The sequence below is a fragment of the Chelonia mydas genome, chromosome 7, assembly GCF_015237465.2.
Source record: "Chelonia mydas isolate rCheMyd1 chromosome 7, rCheMyd1.pri.v2, whole genome shotgun sequence".
NCBI lineage: Eukaryota > Metazoa > Chordata > Testudines > Cheloniidae > Chelonia > Chelonia mydas.
Genome location: NC_057853.1, coordinates 33,601,411 through 33,618,383, shown reverse-complemented (window position 1 = coordinate 33,618,383; position 16,973 = coordinate 33,601,411). Strand labels below are relative to the sequence as shown.

At 43.8% G+C, this 16,973-nt stretch overlaps 1 protein-coding gene across 3 annotated transcripts in view; it reads right to left on the bottom strand.

Moving 5' to 3' along the window:
• The window catches only part of FAM120A (family with sequence similarity 120A), a 116,656-nt gene that overhangs the window by 27,731 nt on the left and 71,952 nt on the right, over positions 1–16,973 (bottom strand). For 2 of the 3 annotated variants that reach the window (XM_007056886.4, XM_037905776.2), the window contains exon 11: positions 4,740–4,989. In XM_007056886.4, the coding sequence (XP_007056948.3) occupies positions 4,740–4,989 (250 nt within the window). Of the gene's footprint in view, positions 1–4,739; positions 4,990–16,352; positions 16,385–16,973 lie in introns of those variants that run through there. The other variant, XM_043550313.1, reaches the window with a different exon arrangement.

Below are 16,973 nucleotides of genomic sequence, written 5' to 3'. Positions count from 1 at the left end.
ACCTCTTCTACTTAGCTAGTTGTCATCCTTGATGGTTTTCTACTATTCAGCAGTACCTCCTGCACCTCTCTGGAGCAGGACTCCTTGGCTGACATCAGTAGAGAAGTCTCCAGGCCATCACATGAAGATCCTGGAGGTTGGGGTGAAGGAGGCAACCACAATTCTGCAAGGCTAGGGCAGCATGAAGCGGGAGTAATGGACGGGGACTGACAGAGGTCCGAGAGCTGTGAAAGCCAGTGCTGACAGGACCACACCAACACAATGAGTGTAAGACTGGCCTTGTCCTGTTTCACCTTGCACAAAACTCTGGCAGAACAGGGACAGAGCAAAAGCATATAACAGACCATCTGACCACAGCAGCGGAAAAGCATCAGTCAGTGAACGTGGGGTTCGACCTGCTCTGGTGACATTTTGTGTTGCCCTTTGTTGCAAACAGATCCACTTAAGGAGTTCCCCAGACCTGGAAAATGGACCTTGCTATGTCTGGGCGAAGGGACCACTGCTGGTGATTAATGAACAACCTGCTTAGGCAGCCTGCCAGTGTGTTCTGAGCCTCTTGGAGGTGGGCCTCCTTCAGAAGTAGAGAGTTGCTGACACAGAAGTCCCAGAGTAGTAGACTGCTCTCAACCTGCCCATGAAAAATTAGTTCTTGGAAGATGCTGCCTGCCTTAAACCAGTGGCTGCAGATACAAAGGGCAGTGATGGGGGTCACCATTTGTAATCTCTGCTCCTTCTCTATGGTAGGTCTTGGACTCAAGGAGTAAATCACTGAAAACGCTGAGACTGATGAAGACAGCCTGTAGAGCTGTTCTGGCAACCAACTTGCCCTATCCAAGTGAGGAATTCCTGTTTTGCCTCACATGAGAGCTTGTCTTTCAATTTCAAACCTGTCCCCCTCAGAGTGAAATCAAAGCATCGCAGCACAGCTTGCTGGTTCACAGTGTGAAGCTGTAATCCACCAGGAATAAAGCTGCCTCCCAAGTAAGTCCAACTTCTTGTCCTCTTTATTCTTTGGTGCTGAAGTCTGGTATCCCTATCATTCCTTTTCACTGGCTGCTGCAACTTCAAGGGACATTGGAGGAGGATGGTTATACGGTGCTCAAACCCCTGGGGAGGGGAGGTAGTACCTTCTCTCTACTCTTTCAGCAGTCAAAGGCAGGGAAGTTGGGGTCTGCCAGAGAATCTTGGTGGGCTCTAAGCCTCATATATTCGCAGAGCTATTCTAGCTGGGGCTAGATTAGAACTTCCACTAGCTTGTGGAGTTTTTTCCCACTCCTTCGGGTGGATATCATGCGCCATAATCATCCTCCTCACAGCTCCTGATGAGTCGTAAAATAAATCACCCAGAAGTGGAGATTTAGGCTCCATCATGACTGCCTCATCAGGAGAGGCGGAAGAGGATACTAATGGTTCCGTTCCTACAGTTGCTCGTGTGAGAGATCCCAAGCCTGCTCAGTACCAAGATGTTTGAGGGGACAATGCTCCTGGCACACAGCAGATGGAGCCAGCTGAGATGGCTGTAGGGATGCTCTTGACTGGGGTGGGGAACCTACGGGTCCCAAAAGGGCCACTACTATGTCCCTAGACTCCAGCTTTACACTGCCCAAGGATCCCTCCTGTAAACTCCCTGCTAGTATTGTGGCAGAAACCCGGGTGGGCAGGTGGCATCTCTCCCCCAGTGGGACCAGCTAGGTTGGGAAACATAGGAACCCACTTCAGAGTCTGATAAGGATGAAACTTTTTCTTGAGACCAAGATGGTACTGTACCCATTGATACTGCAGAGGAAGGCTGACTCTGAAGCGGAGACAGAGATATCATCTGTGCCTTTCCCTTAGATGATACCGGCCTCACTGGTACCCTGATGCCACATCTGGTGGAACTGCTTAGTTGGAGGGGAAGGCCCTGGAGGTGGTACCATCAGCACTGGTGCCAGGTGAGACTCTTGAACCGCTGGTGATGGCAGCACTGAGGTTCCACAACCCTTTCGCAGCCTCAAACACCTCAGGAGTAGACGGGGTACCAGAAAGATACTATGTGGTACAATGTGGCAAGGAGATGCCAATGAAGATGCTTACAGAACCAGTCTTGACAGGCCCACATTGGCCTCTGGAGTCAATGAACTTCCCTGTTTAGAGGTGTGCTCTGGGAATTGCTTCCTTTTTGATCATCCTCCTGAGTTTTTATTAGAGCTCATCCTCTTTGATTTCTTTGACGTCCTCATACGGAGTCCAATTTCTTATGCCTCTTCTTCGGTACCAGGGATGCCAATCTGCCTCTTGGTACCAGCATGGCAGGTGTACTCCTGACCAATGACAAGGTGCTCTGTACCCAGAGCAATGTAGAGGGCTCAGATGGAGGCCACAGAGGCAATTCGATGACCAGATATTTTAACCTTACTGCCCTGTCTTTTTTCTGAAGAGGATTAAAGCCCTTACAAATGCTGCACTTGTCCCTCACATGAGCTTCCTCCAGGCACTTAAGGCCGCTGGGGTGAGGGTCCCTATTCGGCATAGCCTTGCCGCAACAGTGGCAGGGCTTGAAATCCAGAGTATGTGGGGGATACCTCCGGTACTGGGGGTGGTTCATGCTCAAACAATAAAAACAATTTTTTTAAACTAGCAAATTGAGTAACTACTAGACTACACTAACTACACATAGGTACAATATATAGGTATCGAGAAAGACTTGCAGAAGCAAGAACAGCGAGCTTCAATGACCGTAACAGGTGGTAGAAAGTTACTGAGGTGGGTGTGGGGCGCTCAGCCCTTTATGCCTGTCCAATGTGTATGAGACAGCAGAGGGTGCTAAGGCTGCCCTGACAGGTACTACCAAGGGAAAAAACTCTTCAACAACTGTGCACCGGAGAGCACAAATACCTACAGTGGAATGGACATGTGCAATCACTCAAAGAAGACTTACTCAGAGTCCTCACTTTAACAGCTAAAGTAAAAGGTATTATTGTGTGAACAGAAAAGCCACCAGAACGAAGCCAAAAACTTTTTGTTCCGCTTCAAATTAAAAGATAAGACATAGCGAAAAAAATAGAAGTGATTTCTTAGGGTTTAATGCCAGACTAATATTTTGGTAATGCTGCTAATTATAAATGACAAATTAATTACTGTCTGCAGTACTGTTACAGCCCTGTTGATCCCATGAGAGAGACACGGTAGGTGAGTTCTGTATAGTTCGATAGCTTGTCTCTTTCGCTAACAGAAGTCGGTCCAATAAAAGATTACCACACCCACCTTGTCTAAATTAATTATTGTAGTTTGTGCTGATCCAAATACTTTTGCATAGCATAAAAATATGTATTTGGTCAAAAGTTACTCAAAGAAAACCAGTAATGTTGTTTGACAATATTTTTACATTATACCCCTTGAGCTGGCTCCTTAGAGTAGATGAATTAGGAAAATATCCATTATTTGATGCAAATGTCCAAGCAAAACATACTGATGAGACACTGCCTGTGAACTCACCCCACAGCACACATGATCATCAGAACCCCACGCTGCTGTCAATAACAAAAAGAGTAGGATAGGCCATAAAAATATTACCTAAAGCAGAAGTGCATGATGATACACATAAAAGTAATGGTGTAGTATAAAGGTTTCATCAACATGAGTCTGAGATGAACACATTACTCAGAAGTGAAGTCACAGCAAGTTTTATGCATTCCAAACAAGTGCCAATAAAACTTTTATACCTCACAAACTATTTATGTTACATCACAGAAAAACTATTTTACAAATGTGTTACGGGTTTTAATAAAATATTATTGGAACTATTTGTATTCTACTCCTACAAAGCCAAGTGCCTTATTTATAATTCCGCCCCGCCCTTTATCGCCTTGGTCGAAACCATGAGGCAGTAACAAGGGCGCTACTACTTTTAAAAGCTCCAGGCGCATGCTCACTACTCTCAGTGGAATACAATAAGGACCACTGCTTGAAGAAAAGCTATACGTGGCTCAAAAGGCAAGAGAAATTAATATTAAATTGGAGGCAAACTTACAGTTATCATCTCAAAAATTTACCCAAGATCTCTCTCCCATTCATACAAATCTCTCCTTTCAGCCTGAGATCTTGGGTCCTGCCAGATCAAGAAGCAAGCGCTGGGTCTTACTAGGTGACTAGGGATTCCCCGCGCCCTCCCCCCAAGGTATAGGAGCACTCATTCCTAATTCAGTTCTGAAACTGAAGGTTAGTCTCTTCCTTCTTAATTCTGCACCTCTCATGTGGGCCAGTCAAATCAAGTAAGGGAACCAGCAAGCCTAGTACAGTGAATCCTAGTACCTAGTAAATGGGAAATCATCCCAAAAAGTTACTAAGCAATTATTTTCTGCAGCACCTTTTGGTTTTTCTTTGGGAATATACAGTGCCAGTTTCTGTGACCCAAAAGGCAATGTTTGTGTCTGGCTACTTAGAGGCCTTAAATATAATAAGTCTAAATCACAATTCAAATATAACAATTCAAATGCAAAGAAGCAACTGTGACAAAAAAGCCAATTTTTCTTCTTTAATTCTATGGAATTAGCTGAAAAACTGACAAGTAGCTAGCATACTTTTAAGAATCACAGAAGTGAGGAAGTCATTTCTTCCAAAAATACTTGCAATGTGAATTATTAATATTCAAAGTCATGGTTTAATGCAGGATTAGAGAAAGACTTGATAGAGCAATATATTATACAGCGTAGTAACACATTTCTTTCATGCTATTTTAACTTATGATAAACCCTCACCTTAATACACAACAGAGCACCATAAGATGAGTGGGCACATTAGCTGGATTGAGCATTGCTGGTGTATCTGATCTCATACAGGCCAAAAACGCCCTCATTCTTCGGTTCTTGTCCTCTACTGCTTTTCCCAGCCACAGCTTCTTCAGATTGGGACAGGTCCATTCCCTGAACGCAAGTGCTTCCACCAGTTCAGGAGTCTGGGGAGATTTTCCTTTGTAAGCAGCCCATTCTTTAATTATCACTGGGGAAACTACGGAACAAAAACAATTGAGAAAAAAAATTCAAAGTCTTGTATATTTTAAACTTCATATCCAGATAGCCTCCCCATTTAAATCAATAGGTCATTTTAACCCAGGTGGTGTTTAGATATTATATTGGCTGTACTGATTCTGTATCATGTACACTAATTTGCATGACTAGTAACCAACCAGCAAGGTCCTGAAGGACTATTTGTTTCACATGCACTCACTTCAACACATTCTCTAATATGCAAGGGTATTCATAAAAACACAAATATATTGCAGGAACGTTAGTGTCAATTTATTTTTAACTTAATTAGTTTATTATCCAAAGTATTTTTCTCCATCATAATGGAAGATAAGCTACTTAATTTCTCTTTTTACCCAGATATTCTCCTAATTAGGTTTTACATGTTTGATTAAAGAGTTGGAGGGATGTAAAATGAAGAATATTTCCCAAAACAGCACATAAATACTAAATACTTCCTAAGCGTCAGCTACTTTCACCTCTACAACTTTATCTTTGTGCAGCTAATGGTGATGAACAGGTGGCACAGCTTTACAAACGAAAAAGGAAGACTGGAAAGGAGAGATGCATGGGGAGTGGAAATGTAAAAGGAAGCCTTGGACAGTAATGTCTAATGTTCATTTGTCAGCTGTGACAGCCACGTAGGCCTGGTGGAAAGGGGCAAGGTGGTCCCTGGACATGGGGGGCAGGCTTCCGATCAGCTGTGATATGACAAACTGATGTAACTCTTCACTCTCCCGTCAAATCTGTTCTCTGCGAAGACACCGGGTTGGTGGCAGAAGACTGGCGTCCCCTGCAATACCTGGGTTTTGCTTTGCGGGCTGTCTGCCCTGGGAGTAGGAAAACATCCTCTGCCTTTGCTGGCGGGTACTTGTATGGCTTTTTGTAGGGAGACCGTGTGTAAACTCCGACGTACCATAGTGTGACCCTTGAGTCCTTGAGGGAATGGAGTACTTTGTCTGTCCTTTTATTGAAGAGCTCCACCTCCTGAAAGGGTAGGTCCTTTATCATGAACTGGATTTGGTATGCTCCATGTCAGAAGCCACAAGGCTCATCTGATTGTGACCGCCATGGCCACTGACCTTGCAGATGTATCAGATGTGACCATGGCTGCCTGCAGCAATGTCTTTTTATCCATCTGGCCCTCCTTAATGATCTCCTTCATTTCATCACTGTAGGATTTTTGAAAGGAAAGAAGTGACCCTCCCATATGTGAAGCAACTGTATTTGGTGACTAATGCCTGGTAGTTCTCTACCTAAAGCTGCAGTGAGGCTGATGCATATGCCTTGCATCCAAAAAGGTCTAATTTCTTCGGATCCTTGTCCATATGAGTATGTTTAGTGAACTTCAATTTTTCTTGTACTTGTGTTTGGGTGGGCATAGAAACACTCTAAGCCCTTCTAGAGCACGTAATACTTATTTTCTTTCCACCTCCAAGTGAGCGGAGAAGTGGCCAGGATCTACCATAGTCCTTCCAGTTCCTCTAGCCACTCGTTAATGAGGAGGACGATGAACCTGGCCAGTGCTGTCACACTCAAAAATATCAAAAAACTTAAAACTTTTCTTGTATGAATTTGGTCTCAATATCGAGGGTCTCCAGTTCTGGACTAGAGGCCCTGGAAGGCTTTAAAGTCACTGATCACGGCAGTGGAGGCTAGGCTGGGGTCACTGCTTCATCCAGAGACAAGAACGTTTCCTTGGATGGAGACAGGGATCATTGTGATAGCCCCTTTGTCATCTCCTGCAGCCCCACATCTGTTTCCAGTGTGGTTGACCTAACCAATGATAGTGCCAGAGAGTGGGATCTCCTCCTCCTGCTAGAAGCACAAGAGGTTGATTTCTTTCACACAAAGGATAAAGGTCCTCAGTAATGCCAATATGGCCAAGCTGAAATGCCACACTGATGCTGGTGTGGTTCAAACTGGCCAACCCAGTCCCACTTTCAGACCATTTTGGGCAGTGATCTGAAGCCCTTATGCTTTCCTTGGGGTCATTCTCCAATGGCATAGGAGATGGATCTCTGCTTGTTGTTGTCAAAGAGTGCTGGTGATGGTGAGGAGAAGTATTTCTCTTCTTCAGAAAGTGGTTCCATGGGGAAATATGGAGCTGGTTCCAGTTCCAGTCACTTCTTCAGTACTAGGAATATGCCTCCAGGGCATATCTTGAGCCCTTACTCGGCTCTGTCAGGGGTATCAGTGCCGGATCTTTGATTGCTTAGGGCCTTTGTCTTTGGAAGAGCGATGTTCCATGAGCTCCTTCAATTTAAGAGCTATCTATAAGATCAATCTTGTTGTGCGAGTCTATGTCCCCTTTGAGTGGGAATAGATGCCAGCTTTACTACCTGCCATGCACACCTACAGCGATAGACATGACACATACTTGAAGCATTATATATTCACGCATATTCTTTTAGAGAATATTATATAACATGAATACACAGCTGCTCAAATTGCCACAATTGGTAATTGAGAAGAATAGTAAAAAAAAGTCACAATAACTAGAAGCCTTAGATCTCCCTAGCCCCCATCAATCTGGTTACAGAGCTGGATATTGCACAGAAACCATCCTTGTCACACTGGACAACAATTTCATCCCAGTGATTAGGTGTCTACGCTGATATTAGATTTATCAGCTGCCTTCAGTTCCAGTGAATATGAAGTACTGTTGACTTGCCTGAAGTTATTTCTTTGTGACAGTGGGATGGGGCTCCTTGAGCAGCTTTGTTCCCTGTAGGCTGAAGCCCCAGAAGATGTGTTTGTATCATCAATTCTAAGGACATTCCTGTGGAGGCTGCTGCAGGGTTCCATCTTGCTACCATTCTCGTTCAGTATATGCACAAGGCCAGGACTGAGTATTTTTGTGTACTTTTTAACTGTATGATCTCAGTGTTGTAGTGGACATTTCAATTAGAAAACTTGACTCCTTTGCACAAAAGAAAAAGTAATGGTTGAAATTCAAATTATAGCTCCCTCCATCTAATGTTTCACCAACAGAAGATAAGCCGTGGTCTCATTCCATTTCATATATGCCAGGAAGACAACTTAAGTTCTTATGTATAATTAGACTTAAGCTGGTATACAATGGGAAGAACTGGTGGTACTTAACACCTTGCCCTAGACAGAAGCCCAAGGGCACTCTGAAATCAAATCTGTAAAGTATAAAACAGCTTTGTTTAGGTCTGAACAATGAAGAAACATCTTGGCAGAAGACTAAATGATTGCAGTGTACCTCTACCCTTACTCAAGGGATAAGTAGGCAATACTATCATCTTGGTAACTTTAATGTTGGATGAATTAGTCACTATAATTGGAAATTCCATATGAACAAATTTAAGTTAATTGCCAGGAGGAAAATAACTACATATAGTTTTTCATCCTAATTTCCAAGAAGATTTTGTTTGTGCAACAGGCTGCTTCTTCCTGAAAAAAATACATGCTTTTCTCTGCATCAGCTCAACAATAAATGTTACTATTTACTGCAAAGGAATAATACATTTCTCAGAGCTTTTTAAAAGGATACAGTCAACTAAAAAATACTTGTGGAAAGAAAGAAAGGTGGAAAGAAAGAAAGAAACCCCTCTACTTCCCCTTCTCCCCAATGCCAAACTTCCTATTACTGTAAATGAAATCTATTGGGGAAAAAAATCTATTTTTTCCCCAGTTTGTTCACTTTCTGTATATTGTTTAACCATAATCAAGATTTCCCTGCTTGTGTGGGTCTTTCACACAGCAAAAGAGGAGAGGAAAAACCTTAAAGGAAAGCATGGGTGAAAAAAACAAAAACTTTAAAGAAGATTCAAAGACAGATATACTTATCCTTATAAAAATGAATAGACAGCGTCCAAGTAAGTTATTTTTTGCCAACCAAATCTTATTTCCATGTAATGCTGTGTAAGGAGGGTTAGCCATGAGCCCTTGGAGTTCGCTGACCCTTCTCGCTGATATAATGGTGACTAAAAAGGCTGTCTTCAGAGTAAGGTGATATAAAGAGCATTTAGAAAGAGGCTCAAAGAGGGGCTCCATGTGATTTGTAAGAATATCATTAAGATCCCACCTTAGAGGGCATTCTGTTGATCGGTAAGAATGCAGCAACACCTTTAGAAATCTGGATCCCGGAGGGTGAGAAAAAACTGAGCATGACTTGATGGTAGTGTGGCGAGACTGCATCCAGGTGGACTTTGATAAAACCGAGTGTCCAGGGTGTTTCAAATACAAAATAAAGTTGAGGATTTTTGGTACAGAAGCCTTCAGTGGGCTGAGGTTGTGCTGGGCTGCCCAAATTGAAAATCTTTTCATTTAAAGGAGTAAGTCTTCCCTGGGAAGAGCCTTCTACTTTGCAGCAGGATCTCTTGTACTTGTAGTGAGCAGCCTCTGTTGGTAGCACTCAGGTGACCAACATCCATTCTATCAAATATTGTGACTTTGGGCACGGATGAAGTACCTGACCTTGTTTCTGTGATATTATGCATGGACTGTCTTGCAGTGGTACAGAAGCCTAGACAGACATTTCAAGGAGATATGTTAGCTAGAACTGTCCTGAAGATATCCGTAACAGTGTGACTGCAGCCTGTTTGATTTCGCACATCACTCTTGAAATCAAGAAAATTGGCACAACTGCATACATGAGAGCTCCATGCCACTCTATGAGGAAGGTGTCTTGCAATGATTGAGGGCTCATGCCTCCCTAGAACAAAAGGTTGGGCATTTCTTATGGTCTTTAGTGGTAAACAAGTCTATAATAGAATTTCCCATTATACTGATTTAAGGATGGAACTGTTCAGAGACCACTTGTGGCTGGAGATGGATTGCTTGTTTAGGAAGTATTTTAGGTTGTTGGTGGCTCCTGGAAGATGAAAAGTGACGGGTTATCCCATGTTCATAAACACCGTATCTATAAATTCTTGATATGGGGTGATAAGAAGCACCTCCTTGCTTGTTCATACAGCACAGTGCAGATATGTTGTGGGCGAGAATTTGTGGAGTTTAGAAGAACAGGCTGGAATGCTATGCAAGCTAATCTGATTGCTCATAATTCTCGTATGTTTATGTGAAGAGTCATGTCTTTTTGAGACCAAGTCCCCTGTATGCGGACACAATCCAGATGTGCTTCCCAACCTGTACTTGATGCATCTGTGACCAACATCTTTCTAGGGGAGGTATGGAGAAGTGGGCTCTGAGCATTCTTGTGGTCTATCCACCAGTTCTGAGCTGATAGGATGAGCACTGGGACCACCATTTGCATGCTCACTATATGCTGTGGCAAGGCACCTCCTTCATCTCACCAGATTTAGTGCTTCCCCCCTCTGGCGATGGAGGGCCTGGGGTAATCAGCCCCACTCATGGCAGGGTTTGCCTTTCCCCTTCTGTGCTCCTTTCGTCGTACTTTAAGTGTAGGCCTGAAGGTTGGCTGAAGGATTCATCCGCCACCAAACAAAAAGAAAAATAGTCTCATAAACAAAGAAAAGCCAGTGGGGTACCTTTCTCTGCCTCCTCCCGGGTGCAGGGTGTTGCCCTGTTGGTTGCCCTGGAGTGCCAGTCCTTCCCACAGCAGACCTCCGGTTCGGCAGCTTCCCCTGTGGGAAGGAGCCCAGCCTCCCACCCTGGAAAAACTTATTTCCCAACTGCCACAAGCCTGGCAGCAGCGTGTCTCTCTCTTCCCATTTTCTCTCATCAAAGGAGGGGTTATTAAAGGCTTCAGGCAGGCCCTAATTGGAATCAGATGTCCCTCATTGACCTGAGGTAACCGCTTCTCAGCTAGTAGGGAAGAAGGCCTTTAACATTCTGGGGCTAATGTATCTGCCTTCTAGCACCCTCTTGCAGCCTTCCAGCCTGTCACAATGCCTTGACCTTAACCAGCCTTGTAATGGACACAGGTGAGGTCTGGCTAGGGGCATCATGTGGGAAAGTAAACATGTGACCTAGAAGTTTGAGGCAATTTGTTATTGTAGTTGCTGGATTAGATTTTATACCAGTGATTACTGTATGAAGAGAAAAATCCTTCCTCAGGAAGATATGCTTTTGCTAATTTGGAGCTGATTAGGGCTGCTATATAAATCCATGGCATGCCCACACCTTGAATACTTCATACAGTTCTGGTCACCCTATCTCAAAAAGATAAATTAGAATTGGAAAAAGTTCAGAGAAGGGCAACAAAAATGGTTAGATGCACAGAACAGTTTTCATATGAGGAGTTTAAAAAGACTGGGACTGTTCAGTTTTCAAAAAGAGATCACTTGGAGGGGGAGGAGGGAAGAATAGAGGTCTATAAAATCATGAAGGATGGAGAATGTGAAGAAGGAAGTGTTATTTATCCCTTCACAACACCAGAACCAATGGTCACCCAATGGTATTAATAGGCAGTAGGTTTGAAAACCAAACGTAAGGAAGTACTTATTCACACAATGCATAGCAAACCTGTGGAACTCACTGCCAGAGGATGTTGTGAAGGTCAAAAGTATAACTCAATTCAAAAAAGAATTAGGTAAGTTTATGAAGGATAGATCCATCAATCGCTATTAGCCACGATGGTCAGGAACACAACCCCATGTTCTGGATGTCCCTAAATCTCTTCCAGAAGCTGGCACTGGACGATGGGGGATGGATCACTTGATAAATTGCCCTGTTCTGTTCGTTCCCTCTGAAGCATCTGGCAACAGCCACTGTCAAAGACAGAATACTGGGTTAGATGGACCATTGGCCATTTTTATGTTCTTATGTTTTCCTACAAATCGTATTATCTGTGATGGGCTCAGAGATGATTTCCCATAATTCACCATGAATTTCAGCTGTTTGCATAGGTGAAAAACCATATGTCAGGGCTGTGGCAACTTCCTGATGAAATCTGTCTTTGATCAGGGATAAAATTGGGATAAAAGTAAATGACATCACCTCAGACATGTCGCCACCATAGACAGGCATTTTGTAAAGACTCTTGGTTCTATGGAGAGACTGAATGGTATCACTTTGTACTGGTAGCGACTGGACCCCACTGTGAATTGCAAGTACTTTCTGCAGGTAGGATGGATGGTGATATGGAAGTATGCATCTTGTAAACAGCCATGAAACAATCTTGAGCCTGAAGGGCAAGGATGATGGAGGCTAGAGTTACCATCCTGTATCTGAGATGGCAGATATATTTGTTCAGTCTTCTCAGGTCTAGAATAGGACAAAATCCCCTTTTTTCTTTGGAACAAGAAAATATCAGAATTAGAAGCCTCTTCCTCTATACTCCAGAGGCAATTTCTTCTATGGTTCCTAGGCAAAGTAGGAAAGCCACTTATTTGAGCTGATTTTCATGAGAAAGGTCCTGAAGAGGAGCAGGGAATGGTGTCAGCAGGGGGTGAGGACCAAAATTGGATGAGATAGCTATGGGTGATACTTTCAGCACCCACCTGTCTGTTCTCATAGACCATGCCTGAGAGAAGAAAGCAAGGTGTCGTACAAAAGTCAGAGTTTAGAGATGGTCCCTGAGTGGGTCAAGTGTGGCTATGAACTCTTGTGAAAACCTGCTCCCTGGAAGCCAGTGCAGTGTGACAACAGTTGAGGAAGATGCCTCCTCTGAGAAAACCTCTGTTTCTTCCTGGGCGGACATTCAGATCATCTGTATTGGTGTTAGAAGTCTTCTGCCTAGTTTGCCCCAGCACCTAACAGGCTTACAGTTTGTGGTATGTGCCCACAGAGTGGAATGTCCTGGAATCTTTGAGGGACTGTCATCTGTACGAGTGCTAAATAATTCTGTGTCCTTGAAGGGCAAATCCTCAGCTGTGCTTTGCGCCTCTTTTGGAACACCAGAGGCTTGCGGACACAAAGCTCTGCAAACAGTCACAGAAGTGGCCGCAGATCAAGCTGGTGTCCCCTATGCACCCATGGCTGCCTGTTAGCAACATTTTAGCTGTTCGCTGCCCTTCCACAATAATGCTTTTCAAATTCTGCTCTGGAGTCTTATATTCACCTTCACAGCTAAACTTCCACACTACCCCAAATTGTATCTTACAAATAAGGCCTCGTAACTGACAATTCATAGCTGCAATGATGCTGATTCACTGTCCTTTATTCCAAGTAAGTAATTTTTTAGAGCTGTGTCTTTTGGGGTGCTTGTAATCTGCTTAGTCTGTTCATGGGTCAAAGAGACCAGCAAGGAAGGTGAGTGAGGAGTCAGCACAGAATGGAAGTGGATGGTGTAACCAGATGTTATAACTTCCGACATCCAACAGGTGGATGTCATCTTTTCCCAAAACACCCAGATTGGTCAGATAGTTTCTAAATAACAGGAAAAGAGGAGGAGAGTGGAACTTTGAATCTGAATGGTAGCATGGTTTTCAGCTCTCAACCTGCATATCAAAATGAATACTTGCCAGATGAAGTCTGCTATGTAGTCTTGTTTGCAGAGGTCAAGGTCTCTTGTTCGGGAATCTTGGCCATTTCCCGAGTGGCTTAGATGTTCTTTACTGAAAATATCTATGCAGAACAAAACTCTGAAATGACTGAGGCCTGTTATATTTTCTTCTGTTAGCAGGAGTATAGATGCCAAGAGAACAGAGGATCGCTCTGGAATGTTAAGTGAACTAAGCGACTCAGCTGTCCTCTCACTGAATAGTTTTGATTCCCCAAATGAGAGTGTTTGGACCTCTTTTGGATGGAACCAGGATGCATGAAGCATGACTACTGCAGTAGCCATGAATCAGGACACCATATCTGCTACATCCAAAACAGCCTGTTGAGATGGCTTGGCTGTAAGATTACCCTCAGAGATGATAAACTGAAATTGTTCCATGCTCTTATGGTAGTTGCTCAATAAAGTAAGCAAGCTTATTATAATTGATGTTGTCGTATTTTGCCATAAGAACTTGATAGGGTACTTTGCTACTCTGAATTGCAAAGTGGTGAATAAGTAGATCTTACGACCAAGGAGATCCAAATGATTTTGATTTTTCATCACGATGTTGTTTTAGAAAGCTGTTGGTTACGTTCATTTGCTACATCACCACTAATGAATTAGGTACTGGTTGGGAAAAAAGGGTCCTCAGATCCTTGTGACGGTATATAATATTTCATGTGAGTTCTTTTACATGTTGGAGCTAAAGTTAGAGTTTATCAGACTGTCTGAGCTGGCTCCAGCGGGGCATCATTAATTGGCAGGCCTACTCACCATGTGGCTGAAGTGTGGAAGTTCCATGAAATTGTGTGGAGCTTCTTGGATTTCTTCCAAAGGGATCTGTAGTGATTCAGCTACCTGTTTCATCAAGTCCTGAAACTGCTTAGAATTGCCAGCATATAATGGTGGTGGAGGCAACACAGCCTCATCGGGCTGGTACTAAAGTTCCCTCTTCAATATGTTGTTCCTCCTCATATGGCTGTTGAAACTGATGCAGAGGATCTTATGGTAGAGCTGGCTGCCGCCACAAATTCACTTTCTCAGAATCCCTGATTATTCTGAGATAATACTCATTATCTCATGAGTTCCACAAACAGCCTGATGTGCCCCATATTGATATGGCTAAGGACCCCAAGGTGACTGGTACCAGGTCATTTGAGGGTGGTATTATGTATCTGTCCTGTCTAGATCTTGTAGATCCCTATCTGAGTGGAACTTTGTGGAGGAAGCCATGGAAGAGTAATCTGGTGAGTTCTTCACATACAGGTAAGAATCTGATGAACAATAAACATCTGATTCAAATGAGAGAGCCAAAGATGGTAGAGTGACTGGAGACAGAACTCTAGACCGGGACAGTAATGCAGAGTAAGATGGTACTGGAGACAATCTTGTATCCAGTACCAAAATATCTATACACTCTGCTAGTAGAGATGACTCTGGTACTTCTGAAATTACTAAGTCTTTACACAACATTAATCTACTCACTACAGGTGACAAAAAGGGAGACGGCAACTTGGAAGCTACTTCCCTATGAGCCACTGTCGGTACCAGAGGAGCCATAGACTTACATGGCACCAAATGGCCCTCCACAGCCTCATCAGCACTGCACACTTATTTAGAGAAGTCACAGCCAGTACCGCTTACTTGCTAGGCATTGCAGATGCACTCAGTACCATAGGCTTAGCAGAGGCAGTGAGTCTACTCTTTGTTAAAACTTTACTCAGTACTAAGCTAACAGAGCCAGGCTTCAATGTCAGTACCATCTCAGCCTGTGCACCGACGGATTTTTCACACTTGGTGCTAAAGTAGTGATTTTCCTGATCAGTAACAAAGCACCAGTACTGAAATCTCCTAGAGCCTCAGCAATGTCCTTATCGGGACATGAAGTCTCCATAGCGGTGACTCCCTCAGGCAATTTCAGCCTCTTATTATCAACTTCTTTTTGAAGTGATCTAGGTTGGCTCCTGTGTTTAGAAGGTATTGTAACACCACTTTCAGTGTGATCTCCTTGCACCATCCTACTGGTTGCATGGGTCCTGGGAGTCACAGAAACCAAACCTGACAGGGTACTCTGAATTTCTGCATTCCCTTATACAAATGGGGTCCGAGGCTCTGGACCTGAAGAGGCCCACACAGATCAATCTATGAGAAACAGTTCTAATTTGGTTTCTCTGATCTTTTTAGTTATCCTGCCAAATGATCTACAAATATTAAACTTAGAAGAACATGAACTTCTGCTAAACAATAGAGAAAACTTATGTGGTTGTCATTCAAGGGAATAGCATCCCTGCAGACATCACATGACTTAAAGCAAGGAGATTTAGGCATTCCCATCAAGAACACAGTAAACCTAGAAAACTAAACTCCCCCTTCTGACTAGAGAATTGAGAAGACATGGGGGAAATAAACCCTATGTCCTAATAAACTCTCTCTAAAGCTATTTTCACTAACTATACAAACAAAACTAATCGCTACACTAAGCACTAAACTAACACTACCTATTCATCTAAGTATTTACCATGTCAGTAAACAAGCTACCTAAAGTGGACACTGCAGGACACTAAAGCCCCGTTTAAAGCTTAAGTGGTGAGGCACTGCCCCTAGATACCCTCAGTAAGGGGTACAAGGATAATCAGGCTGCACGTGTGGACCAGACACTGCTGAAAAAAATCTCCAAAGGCACATATGCCCCTGAAGTAGAGCACCCATACTGTAAGGAACCAGGTTATAGGCAGTCTGGCCTAGCAATCACAGCTGGGCTGAGGTCTGCACACTAGGGATGGTAGTCACCGAGCAGGAGCTGGAGGAATTGCAAGAGCCGGGTCCCATAAGCAAGAGTCAGGATCAGAGTCGGGCTGGAGTTGGAGACTGGAGATCAGAGGCTGTACCAGGTTGGATCAGGGTCAGAGTCAGGCTGGAGTTGGAGACCAGAGGCAGTTCCAAGCTGGAATCAGGATCAGAGTCAGGCTGGAGTCAGAGACCGGAAATCAGAGGCAGTACCAGGCTAGAATCAGGAGGCAGGAATGAGGGTCACAATCAGGCTGGGATTGGAGACCGGAGATCAAGCAAAGTCTGGCACTGCAGCAGGCTGAAATCTGTGCCATTGCCCAGGCAACTTTCTAGGGCAACTCCTGGGGTTAAATAGGGTGCTTGGCCAATCAGAGGGCTGCAAGGTATGTCACTCTGGGCCTCGTGGGCGGTACTTCCTGCGATGCCTACTCTCCACAGTACTCCCCAGCTGTGCCTTTGCATGGCTTCCTTATGGCACTGTGGGAACATCAGCTGTCCCAAGCTCTGCAGATCCAGGTTCTAGACCCCAGATCCTTACACACAGCAACAATCACTCCAAGAAGTCATAAGGGACTGGTGCAGGTGTTCTCGTTCTGCTCTTTATGCCCTCACACAGGTGAGTGGGAGCACAAGGACATGAATGGTACAGGCACAGTATAGTAGCTGCTGCTATTCAAAAGATTTCAACCTTGGGTGCATGCACACAGACCCATTTGTGAAGAACACCATTTGGTTTTGTTTGGCCTTCTGAAAAAAAAATAAGTTCACTAATTGCATCTTCTAACAGAATTTTTTTGTGTGAC